Source organism: Lampris incognitus, chromosome 14, assembly GCF_029633865.1.
Source record: "Lampris incognitus isolate fLamInc1 chromosome 14, fLamInc1.hap2, whole genome shotgun sequence".
Taxonomy (NCBI): Eukaryota; Metazoa; Chordata; class Actinopteri; order Lampriformes; family Lampridae; genus Lampris; species Lampris incognitus.
This window is the reverse complement of record NC_079224.1, coordinates 8,647,076-8,659,701: the sequence shown is the minus strand read 5'-3', so window position 1 is coordinate 8,659,701 and position 12,626 is coordinate 8,647,076. Positions and strand designations below refer to the sequence as shown.

Below are 12,626 nucleotides of genomic sequence, written 5' to 3'. Positions count from 1 at the left end.
TGTGATCTAACAGCCCCCTCGTCCCGTCCTCCTTCTGGTGGCTAGCAGACAGAAGCTAGGCTGTGATCTAACAGCCCCCTCATCCCGTCCTCCTTCTGGTGGCTAGCGGACAGAAGCTAGGCTGTGATCTAACAGCCCCCTCGTCCCGTCCTCCTTCTGGTGGCTAGCAGACAGAAGCTAGGCTGTGATCTAACAGCCCCCTCGTCCCGTCCTCCTTCTGGTGGCTAGCAGACAGAAGCTAAGCTGTGATCTAACAGCCCCCTCGTCCCGTCCTCCTGGTGGCTAGCAGACAGAAGCTACGCTGTGATCTAACAGCCCCCTCGTCCCGTCCTCCTGGTGGCTAGCAGACAGAAGCTAGGCTGTGATCTAACAGCCCCCTCGTCCCGTCCTCCTTCTGGTGGCTAGCAGACAGAAGCTAAGCTGTGATCTAACAGCCCCCTCGTCCCGTCCTCCTGGTGGCTAGCAGACAGAAGCTACGCTGTGATCTAACAGCCCCCTCGTCCCGTCCTCCTGGTGGCTAGCAGACAGAACCTACGCTGTGATCTAACAGCCCCCTCGTCCCGTCCTCCTGGTGGCTAGCAGACAGAAGCTACGCTGTGATCTAACAGCCCCCTCGTCCCGTCCTCCTGGTGGCTAGCAGACAGAAGCTAAACTGTGATCTAACAGCCCCCTCGTCCCGTCCTCCTGGTGGCTAGCAGACAGAAGCTAGGCTGTGATCTAACAGCCCCCCTCGTCCCGTCCTCCTTCTGGTGGCTAGCAGACAGAAGCTAGGCTGTGATCTAACAGCCCCTTCGTCCCGTCCTCCTCCTGGTGGCTAGCAGACAGAAGCTACGCTGTGATCTAACAGCCCCCTTGTCCCGTCCTCCTGGTGGCTAGCAGACAGAAGCTACGCTGTGATCTAACAGCCCCTTCGTCCCGTCCTCCTTCTGGTGGCTAGCAGACAGAAGCTAAGCTGTGATCTAACAGCCCCCTCGTCCCATCCTCCTTCTGGTGGCTAGCAGACAGAAGCTACGCTGTGATCTAACAGCCCCCTTGTCCCGTCCTCCTGGTGGCTAGCAGACAGAAGCTACGCTGTGATCTAACAGCCCCTTCGTCCCGTCCTCCTTCTGGTGGCTAGCAGACAGAAGCTAAGCTGTGATCTAACAGCCCCCTCGTCCCATCCTCCTTCTGGTGGCTAGCAGACAGAAGCTAAGCTGTGATCTAACAGCCCATTCGTCCCATCCTCCTTCTGGTGGCTAGCAGACAGAAGCTAAACTGTGATCTAACAGCCCCCTCATCCCGTCCTCCTTCTGTTCACTCCCCCTCTATTTCTGCTCCCTGCTGTCGCTGTTGTCTCCTGCTCTCCCTCTTTTATGTCCACGCTCTTTGTTTCCATGGATATACATTCTACAGTATATTGATTCAGGCCGGGCGGCACGGTGGTTAGCGCAGTCGCCTCACAGCAAGAAGGTCCCGGGCTCGAGCCTCCGGGGTAGTCCAACCTTGGGAGGGGGGGTCGTCCCGGGTCGTCCTCTGTGTGGAGTTTGCATGTTCTCCCCGTGTCTGCGTGGGTTTCCTCCAGGAGTTCCGGTTTCCTCCCACAGTCCAAAGACACGTAGGTCAGGAGACTCGGCCGTACTAAATTGTCCCTCGGTGTGATGGGCTGGCGGCCCGTCCAGGGTGTCTCCCCCCGCCTGCCGCGCAGTGACTGCCGGGATAGGCTCCAGCATCCGGCCTTCGGATAAGCAGCTTGGATGACGGATGGCTGGAGGGTTAGCTCAGTCCAGAGATGTGTCGGGAGTACGCCGCCGTGGGCTCGCACTATTTTTCACGTTAACCGGTCTCGTGATAAGACGACATTAACTTAATCAGGGAACACCGTGTCTGGATCAATATGCTTTCCTCCACGTCGGTTCGCCCCGTGCTCCGGACAGATAAATCTGAGACGGATCAGGGGTGGAGCGCCTCCGCGACGCTGAGGTCGGGATGGAGAACAGATTTTTCTCCCTGAGTGTTTTCTTTAGTGCTTTTCAGAACTTTAACGTGGTTGTGCGCCAAATTCGAGTACAGCACGCACACGCACACACACACACACCTCCTCCTCCTCCTCCTCCTCCTCTTCCCTTTCACTCAGTAGGCAATGTGCCCTTGAGCGATGGGAGAGGAACAAGGTGAATTTATTGAAACCTTGCTGGATGTGTAGCGTGGATGGGTTGAATGTTTTTCCTGGCCTGGGAGAAGTGTTTTTAAAATATGGCACTCTGCTCCGTCCTTTTCCTCCCCGTGTTTTTCCGGAGCTTCGTCTGAGGCCGGCGAGCCCCGTTCGGGCTGCTTTACATTTAGCGTCTCCCACGCTCGCCCGCTCTCCCGGCGAGGGATTGGACTCGGGCCCCGGCCCAGGCCCGTGTAGCAAGCGGGGACGAGACCTTGGAGGCGGTTTGTCGTGAAGGCCAGCGCTGCGTGAACCAGACCGACGTGTTAACCTCCCCCCCTGTGTTGTACCCCCCCCCCACCCCCCACCCCCCCACCCCCGGGGCGTCAAGTCTACTTTATGATCTCCGCTCAGGCGTTAAAGTTTTATGTCCCTCCCCGGTAAAGGTAGGCCGGTGCTGACGCTTGCTACCGAGCCGAAACCCCGCCGCCGATGAAGCGGCGACCGCGGCAAACCCGATGTGAGACGTACGCGCCGGCGTTCGCGTCGGGGATGGCGTGCCTCCCCCCCCGGGTCCGTCTGTTAACCCCGTTGTGCCTCTTGTTTTGACAGCTCAACGTCGTCTTCCTGGTGGTGACCATGTACAAGATGGCGAAGCACTCCACCTCCATGAAACCCGACTCGTCCAGGCTGGGGGGGATCAGGTGAGGGGGGGTCCGATTAGGTGGCCTGCCCTGTGGCTGCTTGGGTCTCAAAGGGGGGAGGGGAGGGGGGTGGGGTGGGGTGGGGGTGTCAGTTAAATATGAAAAGGGAAAATAATATGGCACATTACTTACCGCCGTTACCTTGTTTCTGCAGCTTCGAACGTGCGTTGGACCTACACATTTCTCCTCTCCTCTCTGACGCCAGCCGGGGCCAATATCCCCCCACCCTCCACCCCCCCCTCCACATATTTATCCCCCTCCTTCCGCAGGTGGTGCCACTTCACTGTGTTTTATGAGTGCGGTATTTGCACCGTGCGGGGTTATACTGCCTCTTTTATTTCCTCATCCGACCTCACGTGCGTTGTGCCGGCCGCGGTTTACAGGCTCCCCCCCAGAGGACGGGCTCAACGACAGGACTCGCAGATTTAAAAGTGGAGAGAACAGAAGAGAAGGAGGGGGCCGCCCCCCCACCCCTACCCCCACCTCATTTCTCTCCGCAAGCCAGACAGCTAAATAAAATAACAGTCCCGGGTCACTTTCAGTGGCGGGCTGTTTGTTCAACGGTGTGCGTGCGTGGGCGGGCCGGCCGGCGCGCGGTGTACCAGGGATGAACGTGTGACGGACCTCCTCGGCTCGGTCTTTTCTGCGTCAACCAAAAAAAAAAAAAAAAAACTCAATTATTTGGCCTCTGGAGTTTAGAGAGTGCCGACAGCTCTGTCGAACAAACAGTCTGAAGTGCGCAGAGCTCATTAGCTGTCGTTAATTAGGGTCCCCCTCAAATTGGCCATTTATGGGGCATCCGGGTGGCGTGGCGGTCTATTCTGTCGCCCACCACCACGGGGATCTCCGGCTCGAATCCCCGCGTTACCTCCGGCTTGGTCGGGGGTGTGTGTCCTGGTCGCTGCACTAGCGCCTCCTCTGGTCGGTTGGGGCGCCTGTTCGGGGGATAGCGTGATCCTCCCACGCGCTACACCCCCCCCCCTGGAGAAACTTCTCACTGCCAGGTGAAAAGAAGCGGCTGGCGACTCCACATTTACTGGAGGAGGCATGTGGTGGTCCGCAGCCCTCCCTGGGTCGGCAGAGAGGGGGTGGAGCAGCGACAGTGTTGACACACAGAAGAGTGAACCTTGACATTTACACCAAAGCGAGATTAACCAACTCCCATCTTTTCAGGCTACCGCGAGTTTTCATCCTTCTCTTCCTTTAGAAAAGCAGCAACGGTGCCTCCTCCTACCTCGGTCTCTCCTCTTTTCCCTCTGGCCCGCCGTAACCCTCTCGGGGTGGCTCCCTCCTCTCTCGTATATCGATAGCGACCAGCTGTCATTATTGAAACTCAATGTTAAGTTATCTGATTTCCTCTAGGCCTTCCTGGAAACTGCCCCGAGAAAACCTGCTGGGCTGGCGATCTCTTTAGCCGACCCCAAGGAGGACCCGAGGAGACCTCCTGTTTGACTCCTGTTTCAAATCCTGTGTTCACCTTGATTCCAAGACTTTTGGATCAGCATTTGTGTGCATTGTTTGCGCAACCTGTTCAAAACCAGGGGAAAAAAATAACCCAGGAAATTGTTTTTCCTGTCCGTCCAGTCCTCCCAGCGCAGAAACCTCAGGCCAAGAAATGCCGTGTAAACCCCCCCCCCCCCGTTTGACTGTTTGACTGTTTGACTAGCTGTTACCAGAGTTCTGTCTGTGCCGCAGGTCCTGGGTGCTGGGAGCGTTTGCCCTGCTCTGTCTCCTGGGCCTGACGTGGTCCTTTGGCTTGTTCTTCCTGAACGAGTCCTCCATCGTCATGGCGTACCTGTTCACCATCTTCAACACGCTGCAAGGGATGTTCATCTTCATCTTCCACTGCCTCCTCCAGAAGAAGGTGGGCATCCACGGCGTCACGATCTGCCTTTGTAAAGATTTCATGCGCCGCATCAAGGTCGGAGCTGTTTTCTGTATCAGGATCAGAAATGCTTTATTCATCCGCGAGGGGAATTTGGGTCCTATTACAGACACACGCTCCGGTATAGCAAAAGTAAAAGCTAACACGATAACAAGAAAATAGAAATAGATAGAAATAAGAAAAACAGAAGTAAATAGGAATCGGAGATAAGGGTGTCCAGGTGGTGTGGCGGTCTATTCCGTTGCCTACCAACACGGGGATCGCCGGTATGAATCCCTGTGTTACTTCCGGCTTGGTCGGGCGTCCCTACAGACAGTTGGCTGTGTCTGCAGGTGGGAAGCCGGCTGTGGGTATGCGTCCTGGTTGCTGCACTAGCGCCTCCTCTGGTCGGTGCCTGTTCGGGCTGGAGGGGGGGGGGACTGGAGGGGAACAGCGTGATCCTCCCACGTGCTACGTCCCCCTGGTGAAACACCTCACTGTCAGGTGAAAAGAAGCGGCTGGCGACTCCACATGCATCGGAGGAGGCGTGTGGTGGTCTGCAGCCCTCCCTGGATCGGCAGAGGGGGTGGAGCAGCGACCGGGAAGAGTGGGGTAGATGGCCTGATACAATTGGGGAGAAAAAGGGGGTAAAATCCCCCCCAAAAAAAGAAATAGAAGATAAAATAAGAAGTAGAAATAAGAATAAGATATATAAACATGTGCACCGTGCTCCAGCACATAACACCCTGTCTGTACTGAATTACTGCAGCATGAGACAAAACTCCAATTTCAAATTTTATCATTTGAAAATTTCAAATTTTGATATTAATTCCATATATTAACCAGCCGTAGACGATCTAATAGCTTTCCTATTTATCAGTTGCGGGCATTGGTTTTGCTAGATTGTACTGTGGATTTTTCCAAATTTGATGTGTCATTTTAGGTAATCCTGATCTTGGGGACCGAACTGTCAAACGGGTTTAAAGATGTCCCTTTCTGCAGTCGTCTAACATATTCGGAAGCTTAGAATAACATTAGCACTGGCCCCCTTACAGACATGGCATTCTGAACCACTGTCGGCTGGCTGGCATTTGACAAAGATTTGGAATTTGCATGTCTCTCGGGGAGGTGGGGGGGGGGGGACTGGTACAGCCTGTCGGAGACCCTGCCTCTCTTTGTGCTCAGTCTGCCCTGATCCTTTGCCCCTCTGCAGGTCCGCAAAGAGTACAGCAAATGTTTCCGTCAGTCCCACTGCTGCGGCGGCCTGCCTCCCGAGGGCTCCCACAGTTCATCCAAGGCAACCACGTCTCGTTCCACTGCGCGCTACTCATCTGCTACCCAGGTATAGTCACCGAGTGAGGAAGCAGACGTCAGCATCTGCTCTCCCAGCGGAATAGCAGCGAGAGCCACCAGGGGCCCCGAGCTCTAAAACTGAATTGTTTAAAGAAACTTTACCAACGGAAGGGGGTCTGCTCTCAGTTGGGTTGCTTAGCATGCAAAGCCTTTTTTTCCCCCCTTGCACTAACATGTACCTGAACCTACTCATCGACAAGCATTTGGCTGTGCGAGTCGCGCTTGCTCGTGCTTGGTTTACATCAAAAAGCCCACACAGCTAGTGAAGTCGCAGGACCCCCCCCCCCCCCAAAAAAAAAGACTGCATATTATTTGGCACCGTGTTGAGCCAGTGATCAGTGGCGCCTTTGCTCTCTGTGCAGAGCCGCATCAGGAGGATGTGGAACGACACTGTGAGGAAGCAGTCAGAGTCCTCCTTCATCTCAGGAGACATCAACAGCACCTCCACAATCAACCAGGGTAAGCAGCTGCCTCGCTCGCCAGGCAAGACGCATACGCTATTCTCTTTGTGATGAAGTTTTGGAAATTCACAAATGAACACTTCAGTAGATGGCGGCTGACGCGCCGCCGCCGCAGCGCAAAATTACAGAAAGAAAAGAAAGAGAAGAGGGTCTTCGGGGGGAGAGGAGGGGGCAGCAAGGGGGGAGGGTGTAAAAAAGAAATACAAAAGGAACAAAAACTTGATTTTTACGTTGCGTTTTCCTGTCAGTGCTATGCAGTCAGAAGTCTCGGCAGGGTGATCCTGGTGACGTCAGAGTTCACGGAAATTCCCCGCCGTTAACACTCGCAGGGGTTGTTAAAAGGGGGAAAAGGAGATGTTTGACATGGGTTCAGACACATAGTGCTGTGTGATGGGTTCAAATCTAAACAACTCTGACAAGCAAACGGACCCCCCTGCCTCATCCCTCACCCTGGAGTGACTGTAAGGCGGAGATGATCGAGTTGGGGGGGGCGGGGGGGGGTGACGGTTGACAGTGCAGGTTTTAAGGACAGATCCAGCAGCCATCGTGGGTCGTTGGCGAGGCGTCAGACAGGGCCCATGCAGACTCAGCTGTGCAAACGAATTAGCGCTGATAAAGAGACGTGCCGGCGCACACTAGCTTAGCGATCCAGGACCAGCTTCGGTCCGCGCTCCAGGATTTGTGAAACCCGACTGCAGAAGCGAAGAATGCCGTATCGCTGAGGGCAGGCTGTTTAGAAATGTTTTGTCTGGTGCGTCGACTGGATGGTTTGTTTAGATGAGTTTGTCTCACGTAAACAGTGGAGCTGATTGTGGTGCAATACTTCAGAAAAACACACGTCGCCAGTAATGTTGTTTGACAGTTACATCAGCTTACTGTTTTGGAAAATGTGTTTCTTAAACCGACGTTAGTCTAGATTTTCGTTTTGTGTCCATAATAGGAGGCAGAGGATGCGTTTGTTGGAAGTCTCGTTGGCGAGTTCTTGAGTTGTCCAAAACGCAGGCATTCGTTATACCGACAACTGCCCATCTAACGCCACACGAAGTGCTTCAGACTCAAACTATGCTTCTCTCTCTGTTGTCTATTTTCGCTCTTTGTGCTTCTCTCTCTCCCCCCTCTCCCCCACTCACGTTCCTTCTCTCGTCTTCCTGTTATTTCAGGGATGACTGGCAACTACCTCCTAACTAACCCTCTCCTCCGAGCCCACGACACTAACCCCTATAACAACCTGCTGGCGGAAACGGTGGTGTGCAACACCCCCTCTCCACCGGCCTTTCACTCCCCAGGTGCACATCCACCCTCCAACTTTTACTCGTGACCTTGATCTTGTGTGTGTTTGTTTGTATGTTTGTTTTGGTGTTTTGCTTTGTGGTGGAATTTTTTTATTTTCTTCAAGTTTCATTTGGGAAAACAGAACTCCAGAGCTGTGACTGTCGAACACGGCGCACGTTGAAAGCGCCAGAGAAGCGACGGCTGTAGGTGGAACGCATCCCTCCTCCCCTCCACCCCCACCCCTTCTGGGTGTAGTTATAAACAGTCTGAGCCGTTATTTTTATTTCTGTGGGCACAACTAAAAGACGGGGGGCTCAGAGCGCTCGGCGCCGTCTTATCTCGGCTACTTGAGCGCGTCCTGCAAGGATCCCTCTGAAATCCCGCACGGCGCGCTTATGCAACACTTCAGATGACATATTGTTGCCCTGACAACCACAGTGGCGGATGATATATTTAGAACGGGTGGAAATGTTCAGGTTTTTACTTTGTCACGTCCGCACCCCTCCCGCCTCGGTTGAAACGCCGTCGGTGTCTACCGCGACCTATTTTAAACACCGCCGCAGCCGAAGGAAGCCGGGCAAACAGAAAAGAAAGAAAGTAACCAAACGGCAGCACGTTTGATGATGAGAAGGGAGCGGGCAGAAACCGCTACGGCGAACGCGCGCAAAGAAGGAAGGATGCGTAATGAGATATGTAACCGGCGTGTGCAGACAGACGGCCTCCTCCTGGTGTGGCGCGCCCGTGAGCGCAGCGAGGCCACTTCAGAGGCGTCCGTTAATGAGGCAGGTTTCCGGCCGAAACAATGGCCGCGGAGAAATCCGAGACATCCTGCGAACCGTCCCTCCATCACCACACAAACATGCAAGGCGGGCCCCCCCCCCCCCCGTCGCCCCGAGACGTTTACCTGCACAATTATGAGGTAATTACACGAGATGCTTCTCATTTGAGCAGCTGGGATTTGATGAAAACTCAGAACATTCAACGGCCAAGTCATTTTAAACATGGCTGTAATCGTCGGTACCCCTTTCTGTGAAGCTTGCGTCTATAACGCCCTATGAGCATCTGCAACACCCTATAAGCGTAGCTATAAGTCGTTGTAAGATTCATTATAACATGTGCGCGCCCTCACAACACCTCATAACCACCTTTGTGATACATTATGTCAATTTCAAACGGATTTATGCATTATAAATACGTCATCGTTAGCCTGTTTATCTGTTAAACGTCATAATGCATCATAGCCAACTTGTTTTGCTCAAGTTTTGTAGAGGTGCATAATGAGACTTCAGTGCTATTTCAGTCTTCAGCCATAGCCGTTAGTCGTTGTAATACACATTATAGGAAAGTATGGGCGTTATAGATGCTTATAGGGCATTATAGATGCTTATAGGGTGTTATAGATGCTTATAGGGCGTTATAGATGCTTATAGGGTGTTATAGATGCTTATAGGGCATTATAGATGCTTATAGGGCGTTATATATGCTTATAGGGCATTATAGATGCTTATAGGGTGTTATAGATGCTTATAGGGCATTATAGATGCTTATAGGGCATTAGAGATGCAAGCTTCATAGAAAGTGTTACCGGGTTTGTTTTTTTTTTGGGAGGAGGGGGGGAAAGGCAACAGTGTGACATACAAATATCAAAAACTGACGCAAGGCTCACCGTGAAACGTGCAACGGAAGACTGTCGAGTTTAACACGAGCTCATTTCCCGTGTCCTCTGCTGCAGTCATCACGTTTAGCTGCAGCAGGAAGGCGGGCGGGGCGTCCGTAATACGTGTATTAATACTATATAATACCCCGCAGATGTTCATCCGATGCAGTAAATAAGGTATGGGGGAACATCTTGGATGAATCTCTGCTGGAATGCTTCCCGGAGCGCAGCTGTCGCCGCGTCCGCTTCGATTCCGCTCACGTCCTCCCCTCCCGGTAGACAATACCTGTCTGGAATCAAACCCACGGCCTCCGCACGAACACACGCAGGCTTAGAGGGGGGCGCGTGTTCACAGACCACGCTTCCATATTTCTCTCCCCTGCTCCGTTTGAGCCTGTTGCTCTCTCGCTCTCCCGCCACTGCCTTAGCTTTTATATTGTGGGAAAATGGCTGTGACGTCTGTTTTTAGACTAGGTTTCTCTGCAGCCGTTGGTTTTGGGGGCTGGGGGGCTTTTCCTCCCCAGATTTACACTTCTCAGACTAATTCGTCTGAGGCGTGAGACTCCAGCCTCCCCCCCTTTTTAAGGAGGCCGAGCGAGCGGAGGCCGTCTCCGCGCGCGCCCCTTTCATCCGTCTCGAGCCTTTTCATTTAAAGCCTCGCGCTCCCGTCCAATCAGATCCTCGCGGCGAATCAGACAGGCCCCGCTCCTTTCCCTCCCCGTAGTCACGGGGCTTCGGCGAGGGCTTTCGGAGTAATCCGCCCCGCACATCCTGCCCACCTCCCTCCACGTGACCGGTGTTCGCTTGACACAGAAAACCCCTTTTAAAATCAAGTCCCATTCACACAGTGGAGAGGAGGGGTTATCGGTGGGGAGACGGTACCGTGCATTTTGCTGCAGACTTTTCTGGAAACAAAACTGTGCTTGCTGCTGAACCAACCCCCCCCCTCCACCTGCCGAGTCCAGGATTCAGTTGTCCTTAGTTTGCCCTTCAGCCTCCCCCCAAAGTGCTCAAACAACCATCTTGCCGTCTCTCTCCATTATTATGATTATTATTTTATGTCGTCCCTACTGGCTGGCAAGAGGACGTCCCATTCAGGCTAAATCCTAATTAATTCAATAATTCAATGAATTGTCAAGAACACGACGTGACTTGGACTGACTGAATCCGGGCCTGAGATTACAAGCTTCCACTTTTTGTCTTATTTCAGTAATTTTCCCCGTTTCTGCTGCAATTGGGGGGAAAGAAATCATCTGTTTTACTTTTTTTTCTTTTCTTTTTTTTTTCTATTTTTTCTTTTTGTTTTTTTTGCACATCAGCCGTTCTTAGGCCAGGTAGCCTGAGCAGACACACTTGATGTGAGTGGTGGTAAAGTGAGTCATTGCACCCTGCCTGTCTGTAGTGGGGTGTGCGTTGGTGTGTGTGTGTTGGTGTGAGAGTGTGTGTGTGTGTGTGTTGGGGGAGGGGGAGGGGGGGGGTTTGCCGTGCCTTGTGGGCCCCAGTGCAGCCAAGTGGCCGTCTTGTGTTCAGCATTACTACTTTGCCTTGCCTCCTCTAAACGACTGCCTTGTTTTTACTCCGTGTGACACCTCCCCATCAGCTTGTTTTGTGTTTTGCTCTCTGACTCCCCGCTTCTCCTCTCGCCTGGTGATGTCGTATGCCGCCTTTGTGTAACCTGGCTAGCTTGCATATCGGTGTGTCGCTGTGCAGTGAAGTTTTTTTTCGTCATCTTTATGTCCTCATCTGTGCAGTATTGTTCAGGATAAACTCCAGCTTGGCTCCGGTGGGATTCAGGCACGATCGGGACGGGCGCAGCGGGGGGGGGGGGGTGTAAATTATTCTGAAAGATCTGGAAAATTTATTATTTGGAGAAAAAAAAAAGTTATAAAATTAGAAGGGGGGGAAAAAAAAGAGACCAAGAGTGAAGTGTCCTGAGCAGTATCGAACCGTGTGTGGATGATGTGTGACGCGCTGTGTTGTCACCCGTGTCGGCCAATACGCCGTCGCTCATGGCCTCCCCCTTTGCCTCTCCTTGCAGGACAGCACTCTCTGACCAACAGCAGGGACATCAGTGCCATGGACACCCTCCCCCTCAACGGCAACTTCAACAACAGCTACTCCCTGCGCGACGATGACTACGAGGATGTGGGCGTTCACGGCCCGGGTGACCTGGGCGCCCTCAACCTAGATGACGTGGCTTTTGAGAAGATGATAATCTCTGAGCTCGTCCACAACAACCTCAGGCCCCGCGGGGCCCCTAAGGGCCGCGACCACCCGAGGGAGAGGGACAGAGTCTTGCAGCCGCAGACCAGGGTGACGGTGGACCGAGGCGGGGGCGAGAGCGGCAGCGAGGATGACGCCATTGCTCCAGACCACGCCGAGGCCTCGTCCCCGCAGAGGGGAGGCGCAAGAGGAGCCCCCCCCACCCTGGAGCTGCTTCTGCACTCCCACCACAAGGGGGCGCTGGAGGCCCCGCTGCTGCCCCAGAGGACTCACTCCTTGCTCTACAGCGCCCAAAAGGCTCCCAGGCGCTCGGAAGGGGCCGGGGGCCACGGCTCAGAGACTGTCACTGCCGAGGAGGATGGGGGCTCCCAGTCACCCAACAATAACAGAGACTCCCTGTACACCAGCATGCCCAACTTGAGAGACTCACCCTCCCCGTCAGCCTCCCCCTACCCCCCTGAAGAGGACGAGGACCTCTCCCCCTCCTCCAGGAGCGAGAGCGAGGATGTCTATCACAAAAGCATGCCCGAGCTGGGTGATGGCTCCCAGCCCCTTTCCTACTACCACATCAACCGAGGCACCAGTGACGGCTGCATCCTCCCCCCCAGCACTGAGGACTGCACCCCCGAGGGAGAGGCCCCCAAGGACGGACAGATGCAGCTCATCACCAGCCTCTGAGCCGGTGGACAACTGTCTTTACATTTGCACAGGTCTAAACACATGGGTGCTTTTGGCTGATGTCAAGACTGTTGCCAATTCCCGCTCTGCACTCCACATACCCTTCCTGTTAGGACAGGAAGTGACATGTTTTTTGGGTGGGAAAGGAAGGAATAAAATGACTTTTGCACATAGCCGTTAACACACACACACACACACACACACACACACACACACGTGCAGAAACACACACGTTTCCCTCCGAGACCAGACATCTGTGGACTGGGAATGCTCGGCTGGCGGA

At 53.9% G+C, this 12,626-nt stretch overlaps 1 protein-coding gene across 1 annotated transcript in view; it reads left to right on the top strand.

The window, feature by feature from the left end:
• The window catches only part of LOC130124270 (adhesion G protein-coupled receptor L2-like), a 77,373-nt gene extending 65,030 nt beyond the window's left edge, over nt 1-12,343 (top strand). Inside the window, exons 17-22 of the mRNA XM_056293724.1 lie at nt 2,744-2,835; nt 4,531-4,699; nt 5,913-6,041; nt 6,415-6,511; nt 7,674-7,799; nt 11,481-12,343. Of these exons, the coding sequence (XP_056149699.1) occupies nt 2,744-2,835; nt 4,531-4,699; nt 5,913-6,041; nt 6,415-6,511; nt 7,674-7,799; nt 11,481-12,343 (1,476 nt within the window). The remainder of the gene's footprint in view (nt 1-2,743; nt 2,836-4,530; nt 4,700-5,912; nt 6,042-6,414; nt 6,512-7,673; nt 7,800-11,480) is intronic.
• Nucleotides 12,344-12,626: the final 283 nt, after the last annotated feature.